The sequence below is a fragment of the Melospiza georgiana genome, chromosome 5 (assembly GCF_028018845.1).
Source record: "Melospiza georgiana isolate bMelGeo1 chromosome 5, bMelGeo1.pri, whole genome shotgun sequence".
Classification (NCBI taxonomy): domain Eukaryota; kingdom Metazoa; phylum Chordata; class Aves; order Passeriformes; family Passerellidae; genus Melospiza; species Melospiza georgiana.
In genome coordinates, this window is record NC_080434.1 from 16,348,164 (window position 1) to 16,371,244 (window position 23,081).

The 23,081-nt window shown below is 37.1% G+C and overlaps 1 protein-coding gene across 1 annotated transcript in view; it reads left to right on the plus strand.

Moving 5' to 3' along the window:
* Positions 1-23,081, plus strand: part of BANK1 (B cell scaffold protein with ankyrin repeats 1) — a 133,410-nt gene that overhangs the window by 41,715 nt on the left and 68,614 nt on the right. The window contains exons 7-8 of the mRNA XM_058024285.1: positions 6,107-6,227; positions 15,155-15,351. Coding sequence (XP_057880268.1) covers positions 6,107-6,227; positions 15,155-15,351 — 318 coding nt within the window. The remainder of the gene's footprint in view (positions 1-6,106; positions 6,228-15,154; positions 15,352-23,081) is intronic.

Below are 23,081 nucleotides of genomic sequence, written 5' to 3' on the forward strand. Positions count from 1 at the left end.
AATTTTACATGCTCTTTTTTTGTTTAGAGAGTGATGCAAACATCCTTTGTGCTGTATATGCCCAATGAGCAACACGCTGCACTGCAAAGGTTAAAAATAAGAATAAATATTAGTAAAGTCCCTTTCCATTTAAAGTGTTATTTTTTGTAAGTTCTGAAACCAATAGAAGCAAGTAATCTTAAACCACATTTGGACGGCTATTATTCATTCACCATCAAACCAAATTTTTCTGACAGCTTGTATGGGAAGCAGTAGGTTGCTGTTCGGGTACAGTCCATTTACAGCTGCTGAATTCTCATTTATGTGTTTTGCTGGTTGCCATGCAGATTCTTTGCATATATTCAGAAAAAATCAGGTTTTGATCTGTGTTTCAGATCAGCACAGCAGACTGCAGTGCTCTGCAGCATGTTCTTTCCCAGTGGCACATAAGAAATAACAGGAAAAGAAAGCATATATTAAGGAAGCACAGAATCTCAAGTGTCATTTGTTGAATGGTGGGTAGCCCAAGCAGACCTTGCACGATGTCTATATTATAATTGCAAAGCTAGAACAAAAATAATAGATTGTTTTTCCACTGCAGACAATCTCATTTTCCTGTGACAAATATACCTTATCCACCACCTAAGGCATTACACTCATAACAAAAGGATTAATAAAATATGATGTATTGCATTATTAGTGTTCTATTAAGGATAAGGCTAGGCTCCTTCCAAGTGCAAGTTACTTCTGTTCTATAAAAACAGGATGTTGCATAAGAAAAATAGTGCAACTCAAAGAACAAATGTGTTTGTAAATTCTTTATGGTATCCATCATTTTTTTAGCCTGTGTTTTGAAGTATGTCTAAGTAAGCCTCTAACGGGTTTCATTTAAACCTGTATGCATAAGGAGTATGCCATAATGATTTAAAATTTATCATTAACATGGTAACCTAGAAACCTGCAACACACAAGATATTTCCACAGTTATCTGTGTTATTCAGGAGTTTGACCCTTTGTTTAACCAGCATGACTGATATTTATTAAAGTACATGCAATTCAAATCATATTCAAATGCAAAAATAATTCTGTGCAGAGCAGTAGTGTACACTGGGAGATACAGTGGTAGAGTTATGAAGTATGTTTAACATTTCCTCACCTTTACTCCTCTGAATAATAAGCAAGGGTTTAAATGAGCTGACAATGCTATATGCTGTTATTTTTATTGTTTTAGTAACTGAAAAACTAATGTTGAAAGAATGTTTTGAATTGAGTAAGCTCTACAGTCAACACAATGTCATGTGTTGTGACATGTCAACACAATGTCTGTGGCAAAGTATTCTGATGGTAATTCCTCTGTAAGTACTCCTATGTGTCTCATTTAATGGTACCTGCTGGACCTCAGAGTGCAGTACAGTAACTACCTAGGTAGCTAAAATTTTTCTGCAAACTTCTAAAATGAGCTCCTGATTTAATGTCAACAAGCTACATCATAACGATGCAATTTACAGAGCATAATTTAACTTAATCTTTAAAATATGTTCACAAAAGGAAAACAAAACAGACTTGGTACTAATTAGAATTCCCATCAAGTAGCAGCAGTAGTAGTAACTTCTGTTTAACCAGGATAATTAAAACCTTTGAGACTATCAACTTGTTTGAAAAAGTATCCTGGGGCAGCAGTCATTTATCTATGCAAAGTAACAATCAAACACAATGGAAAACAAATCTGATATAAAATAGCAAAGCTTACAGCAATTATTGATCAAAGCAATATGACCCTGTGATCCAAGGGGAAGTTCAAGATTTTCACAAATACTTGCAATCTGAGAAGTATCTCTATTAAAATTCTGTGGTGAAAGCAAATGGCTGCATTAGTTCAACAGCTATTGGGTTACAGCTATCCATTCCTTTTAGTGATGGTCAGATGAATTTGTGGATCTTAGTGGGAGACTATGAAAATATGGTACTTCTGCATTTTTGGATCTGGTTTTTGCAAGAAATTAAAGATTTATGTTAGCTAAGGTTTAGATTAAACATAATCTAAGATTTTTACAAATCATGGTTTTGGATAAAATTCTTTGCTACATCTGATTGTCATTTTGAGTTCCAATTTTTTTCTGAATTTAAAAAGCATTTACCAACATCAGCCAGACATTTTAAACAACCAAATAAGTATTTAAAATGTAATTGAATAAATAATAAAATTAGTTTCTTTGCATGAGTTTTGAAAGAAAAAAAACTGAAATGTTAAAGTAGGAAAAGTTGGGATCCTAATAACTAAATCATAATGCTGAATTGATTTGCTATTTGAGAATGTAGGAGGGTCAAAGTTGGCTAAAGATCATGATTTTTGGTTCTCTCACTTTCACAATTCTGCATTCAAGAAACTCTCTTATGGAGTTTGTTCTTACAGTAACCTAATGTACAGAGTGATATTAAGGTTTTTATAATTCATAATTAAACTTTTTTGTGTTTCATGTTTTACTTTACATCAGCTAATCATTTCAGCATTCTGCTGGATTTATATGCTGTATTGATTTTTCTCTCAGACTTTCTACCAAATGGAAATATTGATTCAATTATTTAGTGTTGGGGTTTTCTGGCATAGATTTATTTGGTTTCAAAATTAAAAAAAAAAAAATTAAGCTCAGGTCATATCCTGATTACTCAAGTTGGTAAGTTCATGTTAGCTTGAGTGACTTAGAATATCTGGAGAGATTGAGGAAGTCTTTATGACAAGCTTTGGTTGAATAATATTCCTGTGGTTGAGAGATACTTGGTATCTTAAATGATGTTTTTATCATAGTCATAAGCAGGATTCCAGTTACAGTTGGAAAACAAGAATGAAAATAAACTACAGCCTCCTCTGTGAAAACTTGTAAATATCTATATGATTTATGTGGTGATATACTGCATGCATCTCTACCTGATCCCCAAAGATACTTCATTTGAAATCCTATTTAATATTTCAGTCTTCTCAGCTTACATCAACAGCTGTTATTTTGAAGTGTTTCTTTCTTTTCCTCTAGGTATGAAAGCTTTTCATATTCTATCACTGGCTAAAATTGTCAGAAATGCCTGACTGTTTTTAAACCTAGCCCGTTCTCATTGGCAGAAGCAATCCAGATATGGAAGTGCACATAAAGTAGTGTCTGATATGTAAGAACTAATGAAGAACTTCATCTTCATGTAAATGTAACCTTGTCAGTACTGCCTAAGCCAGTGGAATATGCTGATTTACTGGCTGTGGATGCTGTGTTTCAGTGGCACACATTTTCAGGTTAGCAGTTATTAAAGAGAGTAGGTAATCTCATTCACAAAAGTAGCAAAATATGTTCTTGGTGGTCTCCTTTGTCAAGGATGCTTTTGGAATCCCAGATGTGATGGTCAGCACTTGGGGCTTTTCGGATCACAGCTGTGTCCTGTTGCTCTGGAAAAGGGTGAGGGGATAGAGGCAGTGCCTACAGCTGGAGAGGGTGGTGCTGTGACAAGCAGGGAGGCTTGTGGAAGGATTTCCAGTACTGGAGCAGAGAAATGTGCTGTGCTTCAGAGAGTGTGGAAAGAATTGTCTACAAACTCACTAGCTTAGTTCTGGGGGGCTGCAAGGGCATAGAGGGAAACTAGCACTATTGTGTATTTTTCTCTAGTGTTGTAAATCTTTATTTGGACAAAAGGTGGGCTTTCTCAAACTCCTGAGTGGCTCAGAGTTCTTTTGCAGAGTGACTAACTTCAAGTTCAACTTTAAATACAGTTCTGCTTCTGTTGGCTTTGGTGAAGCTTCCCCAGGCACTTCAGGTTTGTGATGTTGTTGAGATTTCTTGGGAAGATTTCTTGGGCCTATAGAGATCTGTGTAGGGTATGTCAAAATACATAAACACAGCAGACTTGGAGTCTGTGAGTGCTCTGGGGCAGGAATGGGCAGTAAAATAAAAGTCTCTAAACTGAATTGTTTCTTGAGGAGATGCCCTTTATGATATGGAGCTGGATAGGGCAGAGTGGCCCTATTCCTACTTCTATTTTCCTGTTGTTTTAGCTGTTATCTTCATCTAAATGCTGGAACTGGCCCTTCTGTATGTGAGATAAAAGACATAGCTGCCTTTTTTTTTCTAAAATTAACTAATCTTTTTTTCCTGTTGTATCTTTGCTATAGAGGAGCACAATGAAGCTCACCATTACAGTTTAGTTAAGAGCATAGCCATGATTTAAGAGCATAGCTTGTTAAATCATTGCTTAAGCCCTCAGATTTTACATCCCAAGAATAAGAGGAAAAACAAAAAGTTGAGATGGAAAACTTGAAGCAATTCTCACTGATAACTTTGTATAATAAGTGCATTGTTCCTGACTTGTAATTCATAGAAATTGATAGGCTGGTCATTAGAGGAAAGGCCTGTTCATGTATGAGAAATTTTAAAATGCTAAAAATATTACTTCAAACTTAGTTTGTCTAGAAGCCCACTTAAATTCTTATTCTCTGCATAGTGGGGTATCTACTACACAGTTGCTTCAGCGAGTACCAATGGTTTTGAGCCTCTTTATTCATGACACAGGATCTGCCATATACACTCATCTGAGCAATTCCTGTGTTGTTACTTGGTTTTGTCCTACTCTAGATGGAACTCTGTTAAGGCAATGTAATGATTATGTATTGAAGACGTATTTGGAATGAGAGAGAATAGTATGGGTTCCTAATTGAATTTTTATATTTTTCCTCTTAATAGCATGTAAATGTAGTGTTGTTATTCATGTTAATAATTTGTATGTTTTATAGATATTTTGGGAGGTCTTGCATATGCTTTCTGAATTTGCACAGTAAGTCTTGTGCTCAGGATAAATTTTTATTCTTTTTTCCTAGGTGGAGTCTTTCCTTAATGCTTATTCCTTTCCTTATTGAACATTATTATATGTATTCACTATTATTGAATAAAAAATACTGAGTAATGCAGTGTGACATCACAGAAAGGGAGTGAATTATGAGGAGAAGAAATGCAGTGGTTTTTACGTATCTTAATATTGGAAGGGCCAGGGTTAATCATGGGAACAATAAACAATCATATTGTCAGTTTCCTGCATAAATGTCTTTCTAATTCTTGGTAGAGTTGGATGAAAATTATATCCTGCCTCTGCATTCCACATTCTCTGATCACGCCATACTTACTTTTCTCATTCCCTTTTAACAGCCCTGGGAATTAAACTTCATGGCTCATCAGTACACCCCCCTGTCATTTTCTCCTCAGCATGTCAGTCACAGACTTTCTTTTCAAATCCATATGCTAAGCATGTCTGAAGATGTTCCATTTTAGTCATCCCAGAATCATCTTGACCAGAGACAGTCTGGTTGTGGGAAGGCAAGCTTTAACACAGGGCTACTGACCCTGAGCAGAGTAAAGCAACTCTCCCTGAGCTGTTCTCTGCTGTGGCTGAGCTCCTTTTGGTGCCCAGTGCAGCACAGACTGGGGTACACAGCTGTAGTGCTTGGTGTAAAATGTCCTTACTCTTCAAATCTCTGTCGTCAGGCTGCTCTTGTCAGGCCAGGCAAAGAAATATTTAATTCTGGCTGCCTTGAAAGTTGTTAGGCATAGATCTTGACTTTCTGCCCAGAAAGAGGCGCTCAAAAATCTCCCAGCAGTCCATGCAGATTTCCCTTGTCTAAAGACTGTGTGTTTAGTAGGAAGCTGATCTATCTGGTTGATATCAGTTTCTTGTTCTGGCAACAATGTTTTGTTTTGGCTGATGAAACTGAAGCTGTTTCCTACCTAGACAAGTCCACAATTTTAATGTCTAAGTTTTGGGTAGCAGAGAGTTACTATAATCTTTAAACTGACCTTGAATTCCCGCTGTAGTACAGCATAGATCTTCCTGTCCTTACACTTCATCCAGGAGGCTTTAAATCGTGTCTGAACTTCATATGTTATAATGCATGTTTATGTACAGTGGGATCATGTTGTCATAATTTTTGTATTAAAATATCTCTTCTATAGTTTTCCAAAACTGTGCTTCTCTTACTGAAAGATTTTGCCATAATACTGTTTTGAGTAATTTGATTCACCAGCATTCTGAGGATAAAGTTAAAAATACATATGCAACAAATGCACAAGTTTTTATCTGTTTTTTTCTTTCTTTTAAACAGGCATTGAAATTTTCTTCTGTAGAGAAGGTAGACAATGTTCTGACTTCATTACTGAGAAACAAAATATCTACTTATGAATTCAGCCTACTCCAAAGTGAAGAAGAGCACCATCACCAAGCTAGTGAGTCACTTGTTCTATGTACTGATTTATATTATTGATGCTATGGTTGTTACATATAAATGTTAATAAGACAATCCTTAAGTATTGAAATCCTCTAGGGAAATGGAAGAATCCACAATAAAGACAACATAAGCAGAAAAAAAGGGAGAAATAATTTTGTAAATCATTACTTTGTGGCTCAGTACTTTGTATTTATACTTCTGTGGATTGTTGATCAGCTTTGGATTAACTGCACATTGACAGCTTTGCAGGTGAGCAAATTCATACTTACAGAGAAAATGGTCAGTAAGAGTCATGTGGAGATGCCTGTATATGGTACAGTTTATTTACTAATTGCTCTTCTGCAATGCAGTTTAAACTGCACTTTTTCCAGTTAGAGAAAACTTTCAGATTTCCCCTATATCTGAAAAGAATAGATGGCTTTTGATCTTACCACAGCACTAAACTTCTTCAGTCACTTTTAGTACCTATGCACTTAGTGGTTTTCATTACTTCTGGCAAAAAGATAATTTTGTTATTTTTAATTGTTAAAATAAGGTATCCAAGTGAGCTTAAAATAGGGTTTCTCTGTAAAGTAGATACATTATATAGACAATTCAGTTATGCATCAACAGAAGCTGCTGTTAGTACCAAATGGAGGGCCCTGGTTGAGTTCATTAGCCACTTATTAGGGATTCAAACTTGTTTACAATAAACCAAGAGTGTGTTTATTTAGCTTGTGTTTTGAAAGCATCATTATGATGTTATTTCAAATTAAAATGTATTAAACCTCAGCATTTTTAGGAAACTTCTGGGGAAAAAAAGTACTCAAGAAAATGTTTTCTTTCTAAAATACTTGAGAAAGATATGTTCAGGACACTGCTTGACTTCTGTTTTGTGTAGCTAGACTTGGGTTTTGAGAGAGAAAAGAGCTCTGTACAATCAGTGAACCTGCCACTTCTCATAACCAAACTCAAACAAGTTTTGTAGGTAGCACTATGGGGATTGCCATCATGTTTCCTTTCCTTTTCTTTGTTGATGCAATTCACTCCTGTGTATTAAATAAACATGATTCAACTTGTAATGTAAAAATGCGCTTAAACATCAAAATTAGTGGGAGCAAGTAAATGAGATGCCTGTCCTTGACATTTTCCTGTGCAAGACTGCAGGATAGGGGTGGATAACACAGACTCAAGAGTCTTTCCTTAAGTGACTAACAACTATTAGATCTGGTGGTGTGTTTGAATATTGAGAATAATGCTAACCAACCTCCTATGGCCCAAAAAGCCAGTGTGTTTCAAGAGCTAGTTGACTGCTTGAGGCAATAGTGACCTTAAAATGAACTGGTTTGATGCATGGCCCAAAAAGAAGGTGCAAAGTTGGATGCCCAGATTCTTCATGGAAAAATAGATGTGTTTGCAGTGCTGGAAGCACTCAGAATGTGGGAGGCTTAGACTCTCATCACTTTTCTGCCTGAAAGGTTTATGAACCTGTGTCTTTGACTCCCATAAAAGCATCCCAGACAGCCACTATACATGTCCAGTAGTGGATGAGAGGGGTGCAAGTTTTCAGCATGAAGTATAGGGAAGAGAAATTGTATTGTTCTACACGGGTGCTTTATTCAAACATTCTTGCACATCAGGGTGCAGCTGATAAATTGCTGCTCTTGGAAGATCTCAATATGACCTCAAAATGAACCAAGAATGAAGAACTTATGATTAATTTATTGGATAACTAATGAATCGCATGGTTTGACTTCTCACAAATTGTGATCTCTGTGATTAAAAACTTGGGAGTCTGAAAGTAAATCCAAGAGGCATACAATGTAATGAAATAAAAATGCAGTATGATACTTTCCTGTACAGACAGTGGTTTAGATCAAAATATGAGATGCAAGTTTGCTTACATAATTTTTAAGCTGCCAGTCCCATCTCCAAAATGGCTTTTCAACACTTTTTTAGTATGACAATGCAATATTTGTGAGCAGCCAATGTCTAGGCTTGTAGTGTCAAGATAGGTGGCAAAGGTGCAAGAGGTTAACTCTGAAACAGATGAGCAAGCTAAGTGCAGACTGGATAGAAACCACTGGAAAATGTTGTGTTTAACACACAGCTTTAACTGGAGACAGAGCCAAGACTTGTCTGGGATTTTTAGTGATGGTGTCACCTCTTGTGAAAGAATGTAACTAAAGGTGGAAATACTGTGAAATATTGTACGTTCCATACTGAATTGATTTCAGGTATATTGTGTGCACATTCCTTTATATTCTGGTAATAGAATCCAGTCAAAGCATACCAACAAATTCCCACTCAAATTTCAAAATATTTATTGAGAAATATGTTTCTTTTTGGAAAGCCCTGATTCTCAGAATCCTCAGATTTGGGAATTTTTGTTGCATTGTTTCCTGTCCAAGAAGTAACAATTTACTTGAGGAAAACCTGCTTCATTTTCCACTATTAATTATTTTTCCCTTTTTACAAGTTATCTATTGCTATTTCTCTAATTAAACTCAACTACTGGTGCTTATGAAAAATCTTTAACTTGCTTTATAGTAAACAGTGCTTTTTTTGTCACCTTAAACTGCTAGCAACATAGCAAATTCTGTCCTGATTTCTGTAATTATTTTTTCCAAGTTGAAACATCTATCCCAAAAGAAGAAATAGAGTCTGGGTTTTTAGCTTCTGGCAGAATAATGGGATGAGAGGGAAGGTACTGATATTGGCACTGTAGAAGTCATCTTAGGTGCTATTTAAATTGCTAAGAAAAACAACCGTGTCCTGTTTCAATAATTTGAGAAATAAAAGAAGGATGTCTTACAAGATGTGCAGAAATATCACTGTAGGCTGCTCTGTTTCCTTACTTCAATTTTATGAAAATTCCCACAGGCTAAGACAATGCTATGATAGAGTAATATTAGATTTTATGCTCTGTTTTATAGCTGAGGTTTTGCAGAATTCTCTGCAGAGAAGAGAAAGGACTATAACAGGACAAAACATACAAAAAATCCCCCAGCAATTCACTCTTAACCTTGTGTATTTCAAAAGGAAGTTTAATTAAAAGCAAGCACTGGCCTCAATGTAAGTTGAAAGTTGAAGAAGCCACCTCAAAGCACTTAATATTGTGACACTTGAGGACTTTCCCTTTAGCCTTTCCTTCCAGCTTGTGATCATCTGCTAACTAGGTCTTAGTGTAGGTGCCAAACAGCCACAGCTTTTCTCTGTTAACGTTCTCCATTAAAGCACTGATGATGAATAAAAGCTACTTTACCCCCACTACACCCTTACTGCTTTTGCTCAGTTCTGTATAGTTAGCTGAAATGAGTTGTTCCAGTTTCATCGCAAACAAAATCTCCAGCAATTTTCACCAATTCAGTGTGACAAACTTGCAAGTTCAAGAATGGTATTTTCTACCTGAAGCACATGGGCTTTCAAATAATTACAGCCTCTTCCTACTGTGTATAATGCAAAACTTTATTTGAAGTGGTTAAACATGGTATGATGGAATTTTCTTTACAGCAGAACATCTAGTTTGTCTTAAGAGCTCAGCTCAATTTTGAGAATTGGCAGTTTCAGAACAGTTATAATTTAAAAATAAACTCAAATACGTCTTGTAGTGGGCTTTTATTATCTGTCATTTTGACAGTGGTACCTATAGCTGTCAGTGATTTCTTCTGTAGAATCTGGTGGAAGGAGAGTTCTTCACATTTCCTACTGACTTGGGAGGGATTCAAACAATTAGTGATGTCTCCTTTCACAATGAGGGCAAAAAACAAAGACTAGAAAGCTTCAATCATCTCTTTTGAGGTCATTAACCTTACTGTATTTCATAATCATAAATGGATTTGGGGGAGGAATTTCTGAGAGGCCAAGTACAAGGACATCTTTTTCCCTTCACTGCAAAGCTATTAGGGTTATGTTATTATTACATAATAATGGGAGGCAAAGCTATTAGGTTATGTTATTATTAGCTAATTACTATTAGTAGAGAGTGGCTACTGGTACCACAGCATGCAGAAATGGTCACTGAAATGTTGCTGAGGTTGCTGGAAGAACAGGCACCATCTCCACTCTCAGTATGGCATTTACCAAGACAACGATTATACTGAGCCAGCCTCAAGTAGCTCAGGGCTTTGAGGGAGGGCTTCTCAGCAAGACTGGGAAAGTTTGGCCCTTGAAGATTGCATCCTACTTTGTGTAAGTGCAGCATGCTGCCAACTGAGTATATACAGGTTTCAATACTCTGCCTGAAAATCAGAGTATTGAAACCTGTCTGAAGTTAGTGAAGCTCAGTCGTCTGTGGCTGCTCACAATGACTTGTTGTTTTGTGTCACAACTCAATGCCACCAGGCTTCAGGTTCAGGAGCAGAAGAGACTAAAACTGTCCATTTGAACCACTCATTTCCTTTTGGAGTCTTATGTAGATCTCACTATACCACCAATGTTGCTTTTAAAGTTTTCCTGCCTTTGCAATTTATTTTCTAAGCAGTCAGAGTATCTCTTCTTCATGCTGTACACTTGGCTTGGAGATGATATCTAGCTTTCCTTCCATTATTTAGCGTTTTAAATACATGCTCAGCATTATGTCATTTACACTCAGTGGTGATAATTACAGACACATAAAGAGTAAACAACTTTATCCAATGTCACATTAGGAGTGTTGCTGTAAAGTAGGGCCAAGGAAAACTTAAGGCTCAGTGCTAAGTGAATGAACCCTGAATGTAATCCTATTAAAAAATTGATTACAAAAATCTGAAATGAAATTGCAAACAAGGCTCTCTGTATGGCATATCTCATCCCATCCAGGTTAAGAACTGGTTAAGCTGAATCCTACAACCAATTTAGAGAAAAGCAATTGCAAAACAAACAAGGAGCAATATAAAAAAAAAGTTTGTCTTAGGAAATTGGTTTATAAATTTCTTTCTTTTTACCATCCTCCATGACTGACTAAGGTATTTCATTGGTTAATGATGTAGTTTCCTGGAATGTTCCAAGTATGTAAGTGTAGGAGTCCTGCCTGAATATCAAACTCAACTAGGGAGGAGTTGAGTGGTGACCAGGCAAAACAGCTCAAGTGCAAGGAGCTGAAGGAGTTTTGCAATACCTCTGTTCTGTGTTACTTTAAGAGTGCAGCAATGCATTCTAGGCAGTTATATACCTGCCTAGAGCAGGCTTATGAATGTCACCTCCTCCTCTCTTTCTATTGATGAAGAAATCATACCATCCAGACCATTGGTAATATAGACTTGATTGCCTTTCAGATTTGTAACCAGTTGGGTTTTTTTAATTTCATTACTATCAGTGGAAATTCATTCAGACCATGTTATTAATACTGTGTTAAGGCTCTTTTTATTGACTATATTTGACCTTCTGGTGTTGTCTAATAGGGTGCAAACTATTGAGTACCTATTGCATTGCTGGACATCGAAAAAAACAAATAGCAGAACCCACAAGTACTAAGAAGAGCAGTTTGAGCATTTGTGGAAGCTCTTTTTTAAATATTAGCTCAGATTTGAACACTTTTTTTAAGAGAATCTTATTTTTTCTTACATTTAGAGAAATCTAGACAAAAATAACAAGTCAAATGCATATACTCTGGGCTAAAACTGATAGTTCTTCAAATGACTGAATCAAACCTAGTTTGTGGAACGTCAATTAAAATGTTGAGCAATATTGAGTAAAGAAGTTGTGTAGCATGTACTTGTCTCAAAAACCTTAGCTGTTACGCAGTTTTACAATTGTCTATTGTAGCCCAAAGGATTTTAAAGCACACTGCAAATACAAGGGAGTATAAACTACAACACATACGCTTGTTGATGGAAGTTCAACCTGCCAAGGCTTCTAAAACAAGTGGCTTGATTTACACAGTTGCTGTGTATTTACAGTTTCTCGATTATATTTTTCTTTGCCTGGTGGAAATAAAAGTCAGGCAACACTAAATTTGTTTTTAAATCAGTTTGGAGTTGTTAATGGTACTTTTGATTAAACTGTAGCCCACTCAAATATCACCAAAAATAATATTGGAATGGGAGAGTGTTGGAATATTTTGTCCAAAATGCAGTCAAAATTGTCCTAACCTTTTTTTTTTCTCAGTTAGTACTTAGCTATGCCTATTCTAACAACTGCTCTTGTTCATTTTATTGAATATTGGAGTGAGATTTTACTCTCTCCCATATTATGATTCTACTGGAACAAAAAGGCTGGGCAGGGGATGTACAAAAATGAGCCAAATTTCACTATGCAGAAGAATGTAAAAATTAGAAAGTTTGTTAAAGACTGGCAGCTAAGAGATTTCCATAAGTCATAACTTCTTCCAGCACACTATGGGCTGAAAATGTGCTGGCTAACCTGTAGACAACTGATGACAGGGTTATAAAATAAAACTCAATAAAGATAGAAAAAAACTGTGTCAACTCCCAAGCTGTAGTCCTGGATGGGAGACATATGGAAATAGACTGTCTGGAGTTGAAGGGAAGTTACTGCAAAAACAGGCAGGTTGAAGACAAAGAAATTACCAGGACTAACTGGCATTCTTTAAGAGCTCTGAAGAAATTTTAAAGTAGAATATCTGGGTTTCTAACAGTGCAATATTTCAGTTTTAGTACTAGGACGTGTGACCAACCAGGAGCTGATGCCCAAACCCAGCTTTTCAGGCAACCCTGTGACTTAGAAGCAGGTTAATGTATCATTTCTACTGGACAAACTAATGAAAGTGTTAATTTAAAAAGTCTTCTGTAATGTGAAGCCTGACCTAATGAATTTCTTGTAGGTTTTTTTTTGAGTCAGTAAACCTGGTTAAGTCAGTAACTGACTGGGTATGGTTGGATAACTGACCAAATTCAGGAGACAGGCAATTGGGAAAAAATCTGTTTTTGCTAGCAATGCAAAGTGTTCGGTGTAGCAAGGAAAAAGGCTAATGTGGGCAGGGAATTCGACATTTAGTCCCATTTAGACATTTACTGCATTTATGCAGTAAAATGTCAGATGATATTCATTACAGGTAAAACCAAAGTAGTGCAAGTGAAGAAAAGCAGTCCTATGGTATCATCCAAATTTAGAGGATTCCTCAGACTATTAGCGCTGAGGAATAAGACCACGCAGTTCCATGAGAACATCACCTTGTTGCTAGGCAGCAGATCAAAAAGCTAATGAAGTACTAGGAATTATTAGAAAAGGAATAGAGAACAAAACAGGACATAATTATGGCAATGCATGAATTTTATGGCGCATCCCAAAGTTGAGTTTCATGTGCAGCTCTTCTGTCATCTCAAAATAGTTACAGAAAAGCTGGAAAAGGTTGAGGGGAGAGCAGTGTGTTTGGTGGAGTTGGTTCTCTACAGGGCCCAATTAACTAGACTGGAGCCCTTCAAAAAAGAAATTATGAGAATAAGTAAATCATTGGAATTGCATAGAGGGCAGACAGTGATGGAGAATAAGATGACTAAGGGACTGGCAGTTGAGCCCTAGCAGGAGCCAGGCTCAAAGCAAACTACAGGGAGTGATGCCTTGTGAAGGCTAACTCAGAACAGAGACTAGATGGAGCAAAATAATAAAGTGTGTATTTATTAAGAGACCTCAATAGGTCCACCTTGGGCAGCACAACCCAAAATGACCACAAAATGGATGACTGGTCACGGGGTCTCACACTTCTGTAAGTTCTGGTCCACTTGCGTATTGGAGCTAATTGTACAGCTTTAGCCCATGAAGTCCCATCCTTCTTGTTTTCTCTCTTCAGTCCACCATTGTTTATGCCTGAAATTTAGATCATTTGTCCTTGGTCCCCTGCTAGAGAAGGAATTGTTTTGTCTACCTATCCTGTGAAGAGAGCTTACTATCCCCTAATGTGAAGCCTAGACTTACTCACTAAAGCAGATCAGAATCTGAAAAATATAAAAGCTACAACCTGAGGTATGAAGACCATTCCTTCATGCACTGGGTAGGAAAGACCCTCAGGGTGCAAAAAGTTGATAATGCCTGGGACAGGCTGGGTGCATGCTTGGAGAAGAGATACACTGCATGCTGACTTATGCATGCTTTTAATTAAAGTTCCTTTTGAAATACACAAGGTTAAGAGTGAATTGCTGGGGGGGTTTTGTATGTTTTGTCCTGTCATAGTCTTTTCTGTTCTCTGCAGAGAATTCTGCAAAATCTCAGCTATAAAACAGAGCATAAAATCTAATATTACTCTATCATAGCATTGTCTTAGCTTGTGGGAATTTTCATAAAGTGGGTACACAGCCAACCACAATTAATCAGGAAGTAGAGTATGAATGTAGAGAGAAGTATTTTCTATGCTTGAGCTCTTTTTCTTTGTTGTTACTTGTTTGGTGGTTGTTGTTGTATGTAACTTGTATTCATTCATAGAGTTAAAATACAGGAAGATGCTGAAATGATAAATGGAATGTCCCAGCTCTCCAATGTAAAAGTGGTTTTGATAGAAATTAATATAGGGTTATTTCTGATAAATCCTAAAATCTTTTATCTAATTCATCTTTAAATTCTCTGATTTTTCATTACAAGGATAAGCAAACTTTTCCAGGTGTCTGGTAGTCCTTTGATTTTTCAGAAATTATTTTTAATATCAAAACATAGCATCAAAAACCTGTAAAAATGTCCCCCTCAAAAATATTCTACCTGCCAAAGGCATGTCTTGACTGTTGAACTGTCTGCCCTTTGCAAGAAAGCTTATTTCTCAGTAGAACAGAAGTGCTTTAAAATCCCCCTGTCAGGATAAAAATGAGATTTCTCAGTTACACCAGAGGCTCCTTTATTGATATGTGTATAGGCACTGTAAAACTGCTAATTTGAGAAAATAATTCTTTGGCTGTTAGTTCAATACCAGGAGCTTGAAAACTGTGATTCCACAGCACTAATATTCAAAAGACATTTATAGAAAAAGGTGTTCTATAAAAGCAGAACTTTGTTTCTTGAGACTTTGTTTCCATTATACAGATAGCCCTTTGGAAGAATTTCCTACCCTGCTTCACTGTGCCGCCAGATTTGGCTTGAAGAAACTTGCAGCATTTCTACTCAGTTGTCCTGAGGCCACACGGGCTTGCAAAATTACCAATAAATATGGAGATGATCCAGAGAGTATTGCAACGAAGCATGGGCACAAGGAATTAAGAAAATTAATCCAAGAATTGTCAGTAAGTCCATGTGCTTTCCATATGTCATCTACAACCAGGGGGCTAAGATGTTGTACTACTGAGATCCCATAGCCTTCTTGTAAAGACTAATATGTTGTAGTCCTTCTGTCTGAAAATATTGTTGTACTCTTGTCTGAGAAAGAGGGGTCGAAATGGGGTACAGCCACTTTCTTTGTGCACTGATGGTGAAGATCAGAGGTTTTTCACTGCTCAAGTCTTAGGCATGTAATGGGAAGGAGAACAGTGAGCCAGAAGTACCTTATGTCTTATGTGGCCTGGTTAGATTGGTGCTTTCAGCACCCAAATAATGGTTATATTGTAAGTAGTCTAGACCAGCTGTCTATAGTAGGAACTAAAGACTTCTTTAAAGGTCACTTTAAAAGGGACTTTGAACTCTCTTAGCACTGCTGTTCTTCACCATTCAAAAATGAGTTGCTTCCCTGCCATGGTTGTTCGTGCCACTGTGACCGAAGGGTAAATTTTATCACCTTTAGATGGTGTCAATATTTCTTCAGCTGGGTATGCAGGAGGGGTTTGGGGCAATAGTTGCTCTTCCATGTGAAAGGTAATAGTGAAATGGGGGTCTTTCCATAGTTCTACCATGCAAATTATTGCAAATGAAACCTAACAGAATTGCAGTAAAAAAGCAATGTACTGTAGTGACATTTGAGAGCTTTAACCTACTTCAACTCTTTTTGCGCTAACTGCAAAATGTACAGATATGATAATTCTGCAGTTTTTGATACTGCAATTGAGCTCAAATTTAACTGAAGAAAATGTGTTCCTCTCTACCATCCAGCATAAAGCTGTACATAAAACCGTGCTGTCTTCCTGGATCACCATGTTAGTAATTTCACATTTAACAATTCTAGCTGCTGTAGGTGCCCCACAGTCATCCTTGCACTGGTCAGTCTGACGTGTAAGGTCAGGCTTTTCAGTTCTTGGCGTTTACCAGTTTGGCTTGAAGAGAATGGAACTGTATTCCCTAACCTCCTTACCTGTGTATTTGGCTAGGTGCTGTTTTTGTATGGTCAGATACTCCCAGTAAAGTTGTGTGTAAAGGATTGGTAAGAACAGGCAGAATATGAATAAGGTGATACTTAATTCTTGGTGAAATACCTTGATTTCTTTTCTAAGATGATCATATGAGCTGAAGGGTTGAAACATGGATGAAAAACAATTTTGGAAACATGGTATCCTTTGATAATTTTTCATGTTTAATGATAATGAATAATTCCATAGGACTTTTTTTTTTACACTAGTGTTGTAGAAATTCAAATTCTGATGTGTCTTTGTTGTGCATTCCACATGGAACTGGAAGTTTCAGAAAATGGGTAATTTTGGTTTTATCCTAATACACTCATACTCTGGTTTGGGGCTTCTTCAAGAGAAGACAAGCATGCATGGTACAGGCAGACTAAGGTGATACACAGAGAGTACATGGCAATTCTACAGTCTTTTCACTTTTTAATAGACCTTGTCAGTGATGGAAGGCAATGCTTGTGAGGGTGGTTTATTTCACTATGAAAAGCATGTGCATACCTCTGATTAGCTTTTCTTTATTAATAAGATTATTAATTGTCCTAGTAAATCTAAGTATAAATTTGTCAGTCTAAAACATGTATTTAAAATGGCAATTAATCTCTAAAATGTAATTTTTCTTTCAAACACTTCTCTGATGGTACATGCCTGCTATTGTTTGCGCATGAACAGTTAAAAACAACTGTTCTCTGCTTTCCCAAGGATGAAAACTTATGCCAGTATTGAAGTAAAAACTACTCTTTGGACACTGTAAAAGTGTGTAGACTGGATAGGACATTCAGTTGTACTACCTGTTTTCAGTTGATTCAAATGGCTTTGCTTACTAATGCAACACAAGTAAAAATCTGAGTGTGCTTCAAGTCTGCCAAATGTGTAATATGAAACCATAGAAACATTAGCTCCAACCACTGGAAGAAAAATGGCTTATTTGTGTCCACTGTAATAGTGCACTTAAGCAAAAACACTTACTGTACCTCTGTAATTGATGGGAATATGGAAAAGAAATATTTGCATGGCTCTGAGCCAAGAAGAATTTAGTTTAACCATGTTGCTGGAACTTCCCATTACAGCTGTAATGTTGACATTACTTATTATTAAAATACAAGTACTTTTGCATTTGGCATACCTCTCAATGTTTCAAAAGTGTTACTTGTGTTTGGTTATTCCTTTAAGGAATAGCCCCAAAATATAAATAGTAAATCATTGCTTCTGTCTTAAAGAGCAGAAGGTTTCCAGAAAAATGAGTGCATTAAAACATACATTTGATTTTTCCAAAATCCTGCAAAGTGTCTTTCATTTGTTGGAGAAAAACCAACAAAACCCAAAAGTGTGATTTTGAGCTGGAGAATTCTTAGGGGAGTAAGAATTCCCTGAGATGATTAGAGAGAGCGCATCAAAAGATGAAGTGGCAACAACTCAGCTACTATTTCTACCTTCAAGCCCAGCAGGCTGTACAGCCCTTTGTGGTGTCTGCTGAGCAGATCAGTGCTCAGGGCTTTTATTTGCTACTGCTTTGCTGCTAGGGCCCTCCAGCTTCCCTGTCAGCAGGCTTAATAGAAAGGTGCTCAGGGCTGTGTTGGCAAAGGTGAGCCATGGGAGCTGGCTTTCACAGGAGCCATCTGAATGGCGTAAGTGCCCTGTCTCTGTTTTAAAGGAAAACCTCTTTCTGCAGCTGGACACTGACAGTGTCGATGTGGGGAGTGTTACAGCCACAGAAAACAGATCTGGAGTGCCTGGTGGCTGTGCTGGGAGCTGATCTCCTGATGTGTCAGAGCAAAGCACAAGGGAAGGATTCCACATCATAGGGCATGCTCCTCAGCTGGATGAACACACCCAGAAGAGATTCTTCTGCTTTTAGTACCAGTGTTAAGTGCAGTGCAGGGTCATTAAATGCTAAAACCTCACACCCATTGTGATCATGTATATATCTGTGCTTCCACCATGGTAGCATCTGCCTTCTGTGTCAGAATTTCTGCATTTCAGATGCTCCTTGAAAATGTCTGCTCTGGTGAGGGAACACTACAATACTTGAATGATTTGCATTAAAGGTGCTAAATTGTTGAAACTGTGCTTGAAAGAGTCTTCAGTGAGGATTATAATGAAACTCAGTTTCAAATGTGCCAGCAGTTTATTAAGCAAATTGGGGGTTTTTTGCATTTTAGCACAATGGGCATTCATTACTAATTTCTACATGTTTCATTATAGTTCAGATAAAGTAATTCCCTCTTCTGTAGCATAAAAGAGGGACACACTTAACACTCTGCAATAACATGCTGACTTGTCAGTCTTTTGATTTTTATTCCTCTATACCTTCAAGTATTTGAATGTTTTCCACAATTGCCTATAGGCTGAATTGCTTGAATCAAGTGTGTCTATTTAAAACTACTAAGAGACATTTGGTAGGAATTCTGGCAGGAGTCCTTGTATTTGAGCCTTTGAGGCTTGGTTGATCCAGCTGATAGCTCAAATGCCAGTAGGAAATGCTTTCCATTAGCCACAGGTCAAAACATATCTGCAGTCAGCTGTTCCAGTACCTGTGACAGGTATTTGTAAAGTGACAGTAGGTCTCTGGCACATCAGGGCTTTATTTCAGATGTTTGCCTTCTGCATATGCTCTGTCTCTGAAAGCTGCTTTGACATGAGCTTGTTCTTCTTGCCACCAGCTGTGGCTTTCTAAATCTGTGTAAAAAAATCTACCTCCAGATTATAAAAAAAATCACTGAAATTATGTTCTTATCCAGCACACAAAGTAAGACTTTAAAAATAATGCTAGGAAATTGTCTCTCATATAGGTGAGTACGGAGGGGAGTATGTTCAGTTTGTGACCTGACCATTTAAAATTGGAGGTCAGACTGGTAGCCAGTTTAGGCGTTAGTGCTTTGGCATAGGAGTAATTCTTTGTTCCAGCACTTTGGGTTTCTAATTTCTTCTTTCTTTTAATGTGAGCTGTGTAGCTGAATGTGTCATAGCCAGGAAGATTACTGTGTACCACTGTGGTATACATCACAAAAAAACCCACAATTCAGAAAGTGTTTTATTGGTTGGTTAATGCAAATACTTTCTGATTGCTGGCTTCAGCCTTTAAAGCGGATTCCTAGGGGTGGCATAAAGGTTGTTTAAATATAAAAATTGAAGGGTTGTTTTTTATTGTCACCACACATTTGAGACAGCACAAATTAATTTTTATTTTTAAAATACCTTCTGACATTTCATAATTGGTTACCAGAAGCCAAAGACAGAAAAGGGAGGTCAATTGACCTTTTTATCACCTGCCCTGTCACCAGGTCTGTAACAATTTGCAGCAGAGCAGGAGACTGATAGAAGAATTTTCTTCCTCTGCCACTAGAAAAACTCTGTCTGGATTTCTTGTTTAACCTAATTTTCTGTCTGCCTGCTTGAAGCACCCCTTAGGCAGCTATTGAAAATATAATAGGTATTTAATTCTGTACCTATTGGTGGAAATTCCTTCAGAATGGCATAGATTGAGATTGCCCTGCATGGCTGTTCAGAAGAAGCTTGTTTTCTTTCCAGAAGGGAGAATTACAGCAATTCTAACTCATCTGAGCTACATCCTGCAAAGCCTAGACCCTGAGTTACTGGGTTCACTGCTCTTAGAAGTTCCCTCAGTAGCAGAGAGAAGCACAGTCTTACAGCTGGTCATAATTTTCACTCAGAGCCTATTCTATAGAAGATATATGGTTTGGATAGCAGGGGAGGGAGGAAAGACATTTTTCTTCCTGAAATGCAAAGCTGTATTTTTATAAATCATAGTAGGCTTAAAGGATGGGCAGAAATGTAGTTTGAGAAGTAACTCATCATTGTACACCTCTCCCCTTTCATCTCTTACTTTGAAGTGCATGGTTGAACCAGATTATAGAATCTCCTGAAGTATCTTCAGCTTGATGAAATAGAAAGCAGTCTACGGAAATAGGGTGTTTTGGAAATTGAGGGTACTTTTCATCTCAGTTGTTTTATGTGAAAAGAATCTTACTTGGCTTTGTAGCTACTATTGCCAAATGACAGGAAATCTTTAGACTGCAGGAATCCCTTCACCAAGGATTCTTGTAATTTGCTGGGGTGTTCTAGAAGCTCTTCAGAAATCAGCACTTTCTGAACACAGAAGTATTATTCTTCCATTTATTTTTAGCTTTGTATTTCTGTAAAAGGCTATGTAATGTGGCAGAGCTCCTCACCAAGAAACAGATTTTTACAAATGTTTGCAATATCTTCCTCAGCTATTAATTTTCTGCCTGGGAAGGATCATATGTAAAAAGATAAAGAATCTTAGATGAATCTGATTGCTGTCAATAGTTCTTTAATTACTTTAAATGCTATTCCAGTATTGCATGGGGCTGTAGCTCATTGCTATCAAATATCTGGTAGACTATGTGACAAAGAGGATTAGTCTGGCATCTGAAATTCCTTCTAATCCACCAGTGAGTCCTTGGTGCAGCCTGCTGGATTTAATTCTTGCCACAATATTTTAGTGCACAGAGATGTCAATTGCATGCATTCTTTGGTACACTGGAAATTACCTAGCTGAAATAAATAAGTGACTGTATTCTTTGATAGTCTTCAGTGAGTGAATATTCACAAATCAAATTCTTCAAGAGAGGCTTGCTATTATCCAGTCTTGGTGTGTTATGTTTAAGATTTGGTTTGGGTAATTTGTTTTGTTCATGTGTTCTCAGAGGGATGTGCTCCCTGTAATAAAAACTTGCTAGCATATAGTCTTTTGAGGTCAGGCAATTTAGTGAAGAGATAAGATACAGACTGAGCACAGAAAATTTTGGCTTCAAGAAGGAAAGACTAGATTTTTAATTTTGAAAAACCAGCCATTACACTACTACATACATTTTAAAAGTTTCTGTATTGACTTTTATTCAGGCTAGAATCTTGCACCTTAACTGTGATTACATCTCCTGTCAAGAGGTATGCAATTGAGTGCAGCCTTCTTGCAGAAAGAATGATAAGTGGAATTGCAGATTTGGAAACCTTACTCTTATATAAGATGCCTATTGAAATTTGTGTGTAATTTAGAATGAATGAGAATGTTTTTTCCAAAGAATTGTCTGGTATTTTGTCCCATCTTCTGATATTCCATAACTATAGCAGTGACACAGTGGAAGTCAGTTATTTGCAATTCACTGTTAGTAAAAGCTTTTACAGTTTTTAATGGGAACTTGAATACTAATGGAATTTCACACAAAATGCTTGTGAATTAGAAGTAGGAAAAATGCAAAAGGATTCCTTGATGATACCTCAGTTATTAAAGGTGTTTAGGATTGTAACAGTTAAAATGGATTTTCACAGGTGTTTCTGACTGTTTGTTGGTGTGATATGATACATGGCTAGAGGGAACCATTTGGGAAGGTGGGATGGGGAGTGTCCCATTTTTCAGAAGTACTCTGTAGGCTGAAAAGAACCCTTCTTATAATCTACCTGGATTATTATTCTTTGAATTTGCTTGAACATCTAAAAAACATTTGGCTAAGCTGTTTATGTTAATGAAAAATGCAAATGCAATACTTTATAAGAAAGAGAGAAAAGAAGTCACCATGTTATGTTGCTGTAGAAATCAGTGGCATGCCTATATCAAATCTGGCCTCTATGTCTACAAACACCTATGGATGTGAATAAATTGAAGTAGATAAAGACTGCACTAGATTGAGGATTTGTTAGCAAATGAGCTGTTTCTGCCTAACCTGTGTCATGGAAAGTGACCCAATTGGACATGAAATACTGTTGTGTATACAGGATCATTTTTCTATTCAGCTTCTTTAGAAACTGCTGAAGCTAGAAATATAGGAAGCTTGTAAGAGGTTAGAGACTTTTGTGGAGGTGGAGAACTTTCAGTCTCTGTGTAGGGTGTTTTCATCCTGAGGGCGTGAGTTCTCTATCCAAATTACAAACGAGTTGCATGAAGTTAAGCAAGGAATTTTCCCAAGGAGAGAATACCCCACAGTTTTCTGTTTTAACAGATGTTCCTTTCACCTTTCAATTAACCTTCCTGCACTGGTGATATCACTAAGTGTATTATTAGGTAGGGAGATCTTCTTCCTTAAATACAAACATCTCAGAAGCCCTTACAATGCAAAGAAAAAAAATTAAGTTGTATAAAATTATCTGCTAGCCCATTTACTGCAGAAGGAAGGATTGCTGAGGCATTTCAATGAAAAGTGTAGAAGTAAGTTTTAGGTCTTGCCTCTGCCAGTTGCAGCAATTTGAAGGTATATTTGCGGCTCTCATGAAGCAGGTTTATCTTTACATAGCATGTGCTGCCAGCCTGATTATCTGGAATATGCCCTTTGGCTGCCTCCCAGTGATCCATGAGGAATCAAACATTGTCATATCTTACAAGTTGCTGAGAACAAAGAAAGGTAGTGTATCAGCAGTGCCTTTCTCCAGCCCCTCAGAAGGAAAAAACCACCAGAATTTAGAAGAAATACAAATAAAAAAAGACCACCACAGAGAAAAAAACTGTAATAAGGCTCTTTGAATTTCGTGGGGGAAAATGAAGGAAGAGTAGGAGAGGTAAGGAGCTGTTAAAATTGTTGTGGTAATTATAATCTGCAAGCCAAAACCACCTACATTTTGAGTGACATTGCGAGGTCTGAGGGAAGTGTTTTGATCTCAGAGCCCTAAGAAAAACTAGGTGGAGAAGCAAGAATTAATGAGTAAAGTTAGGT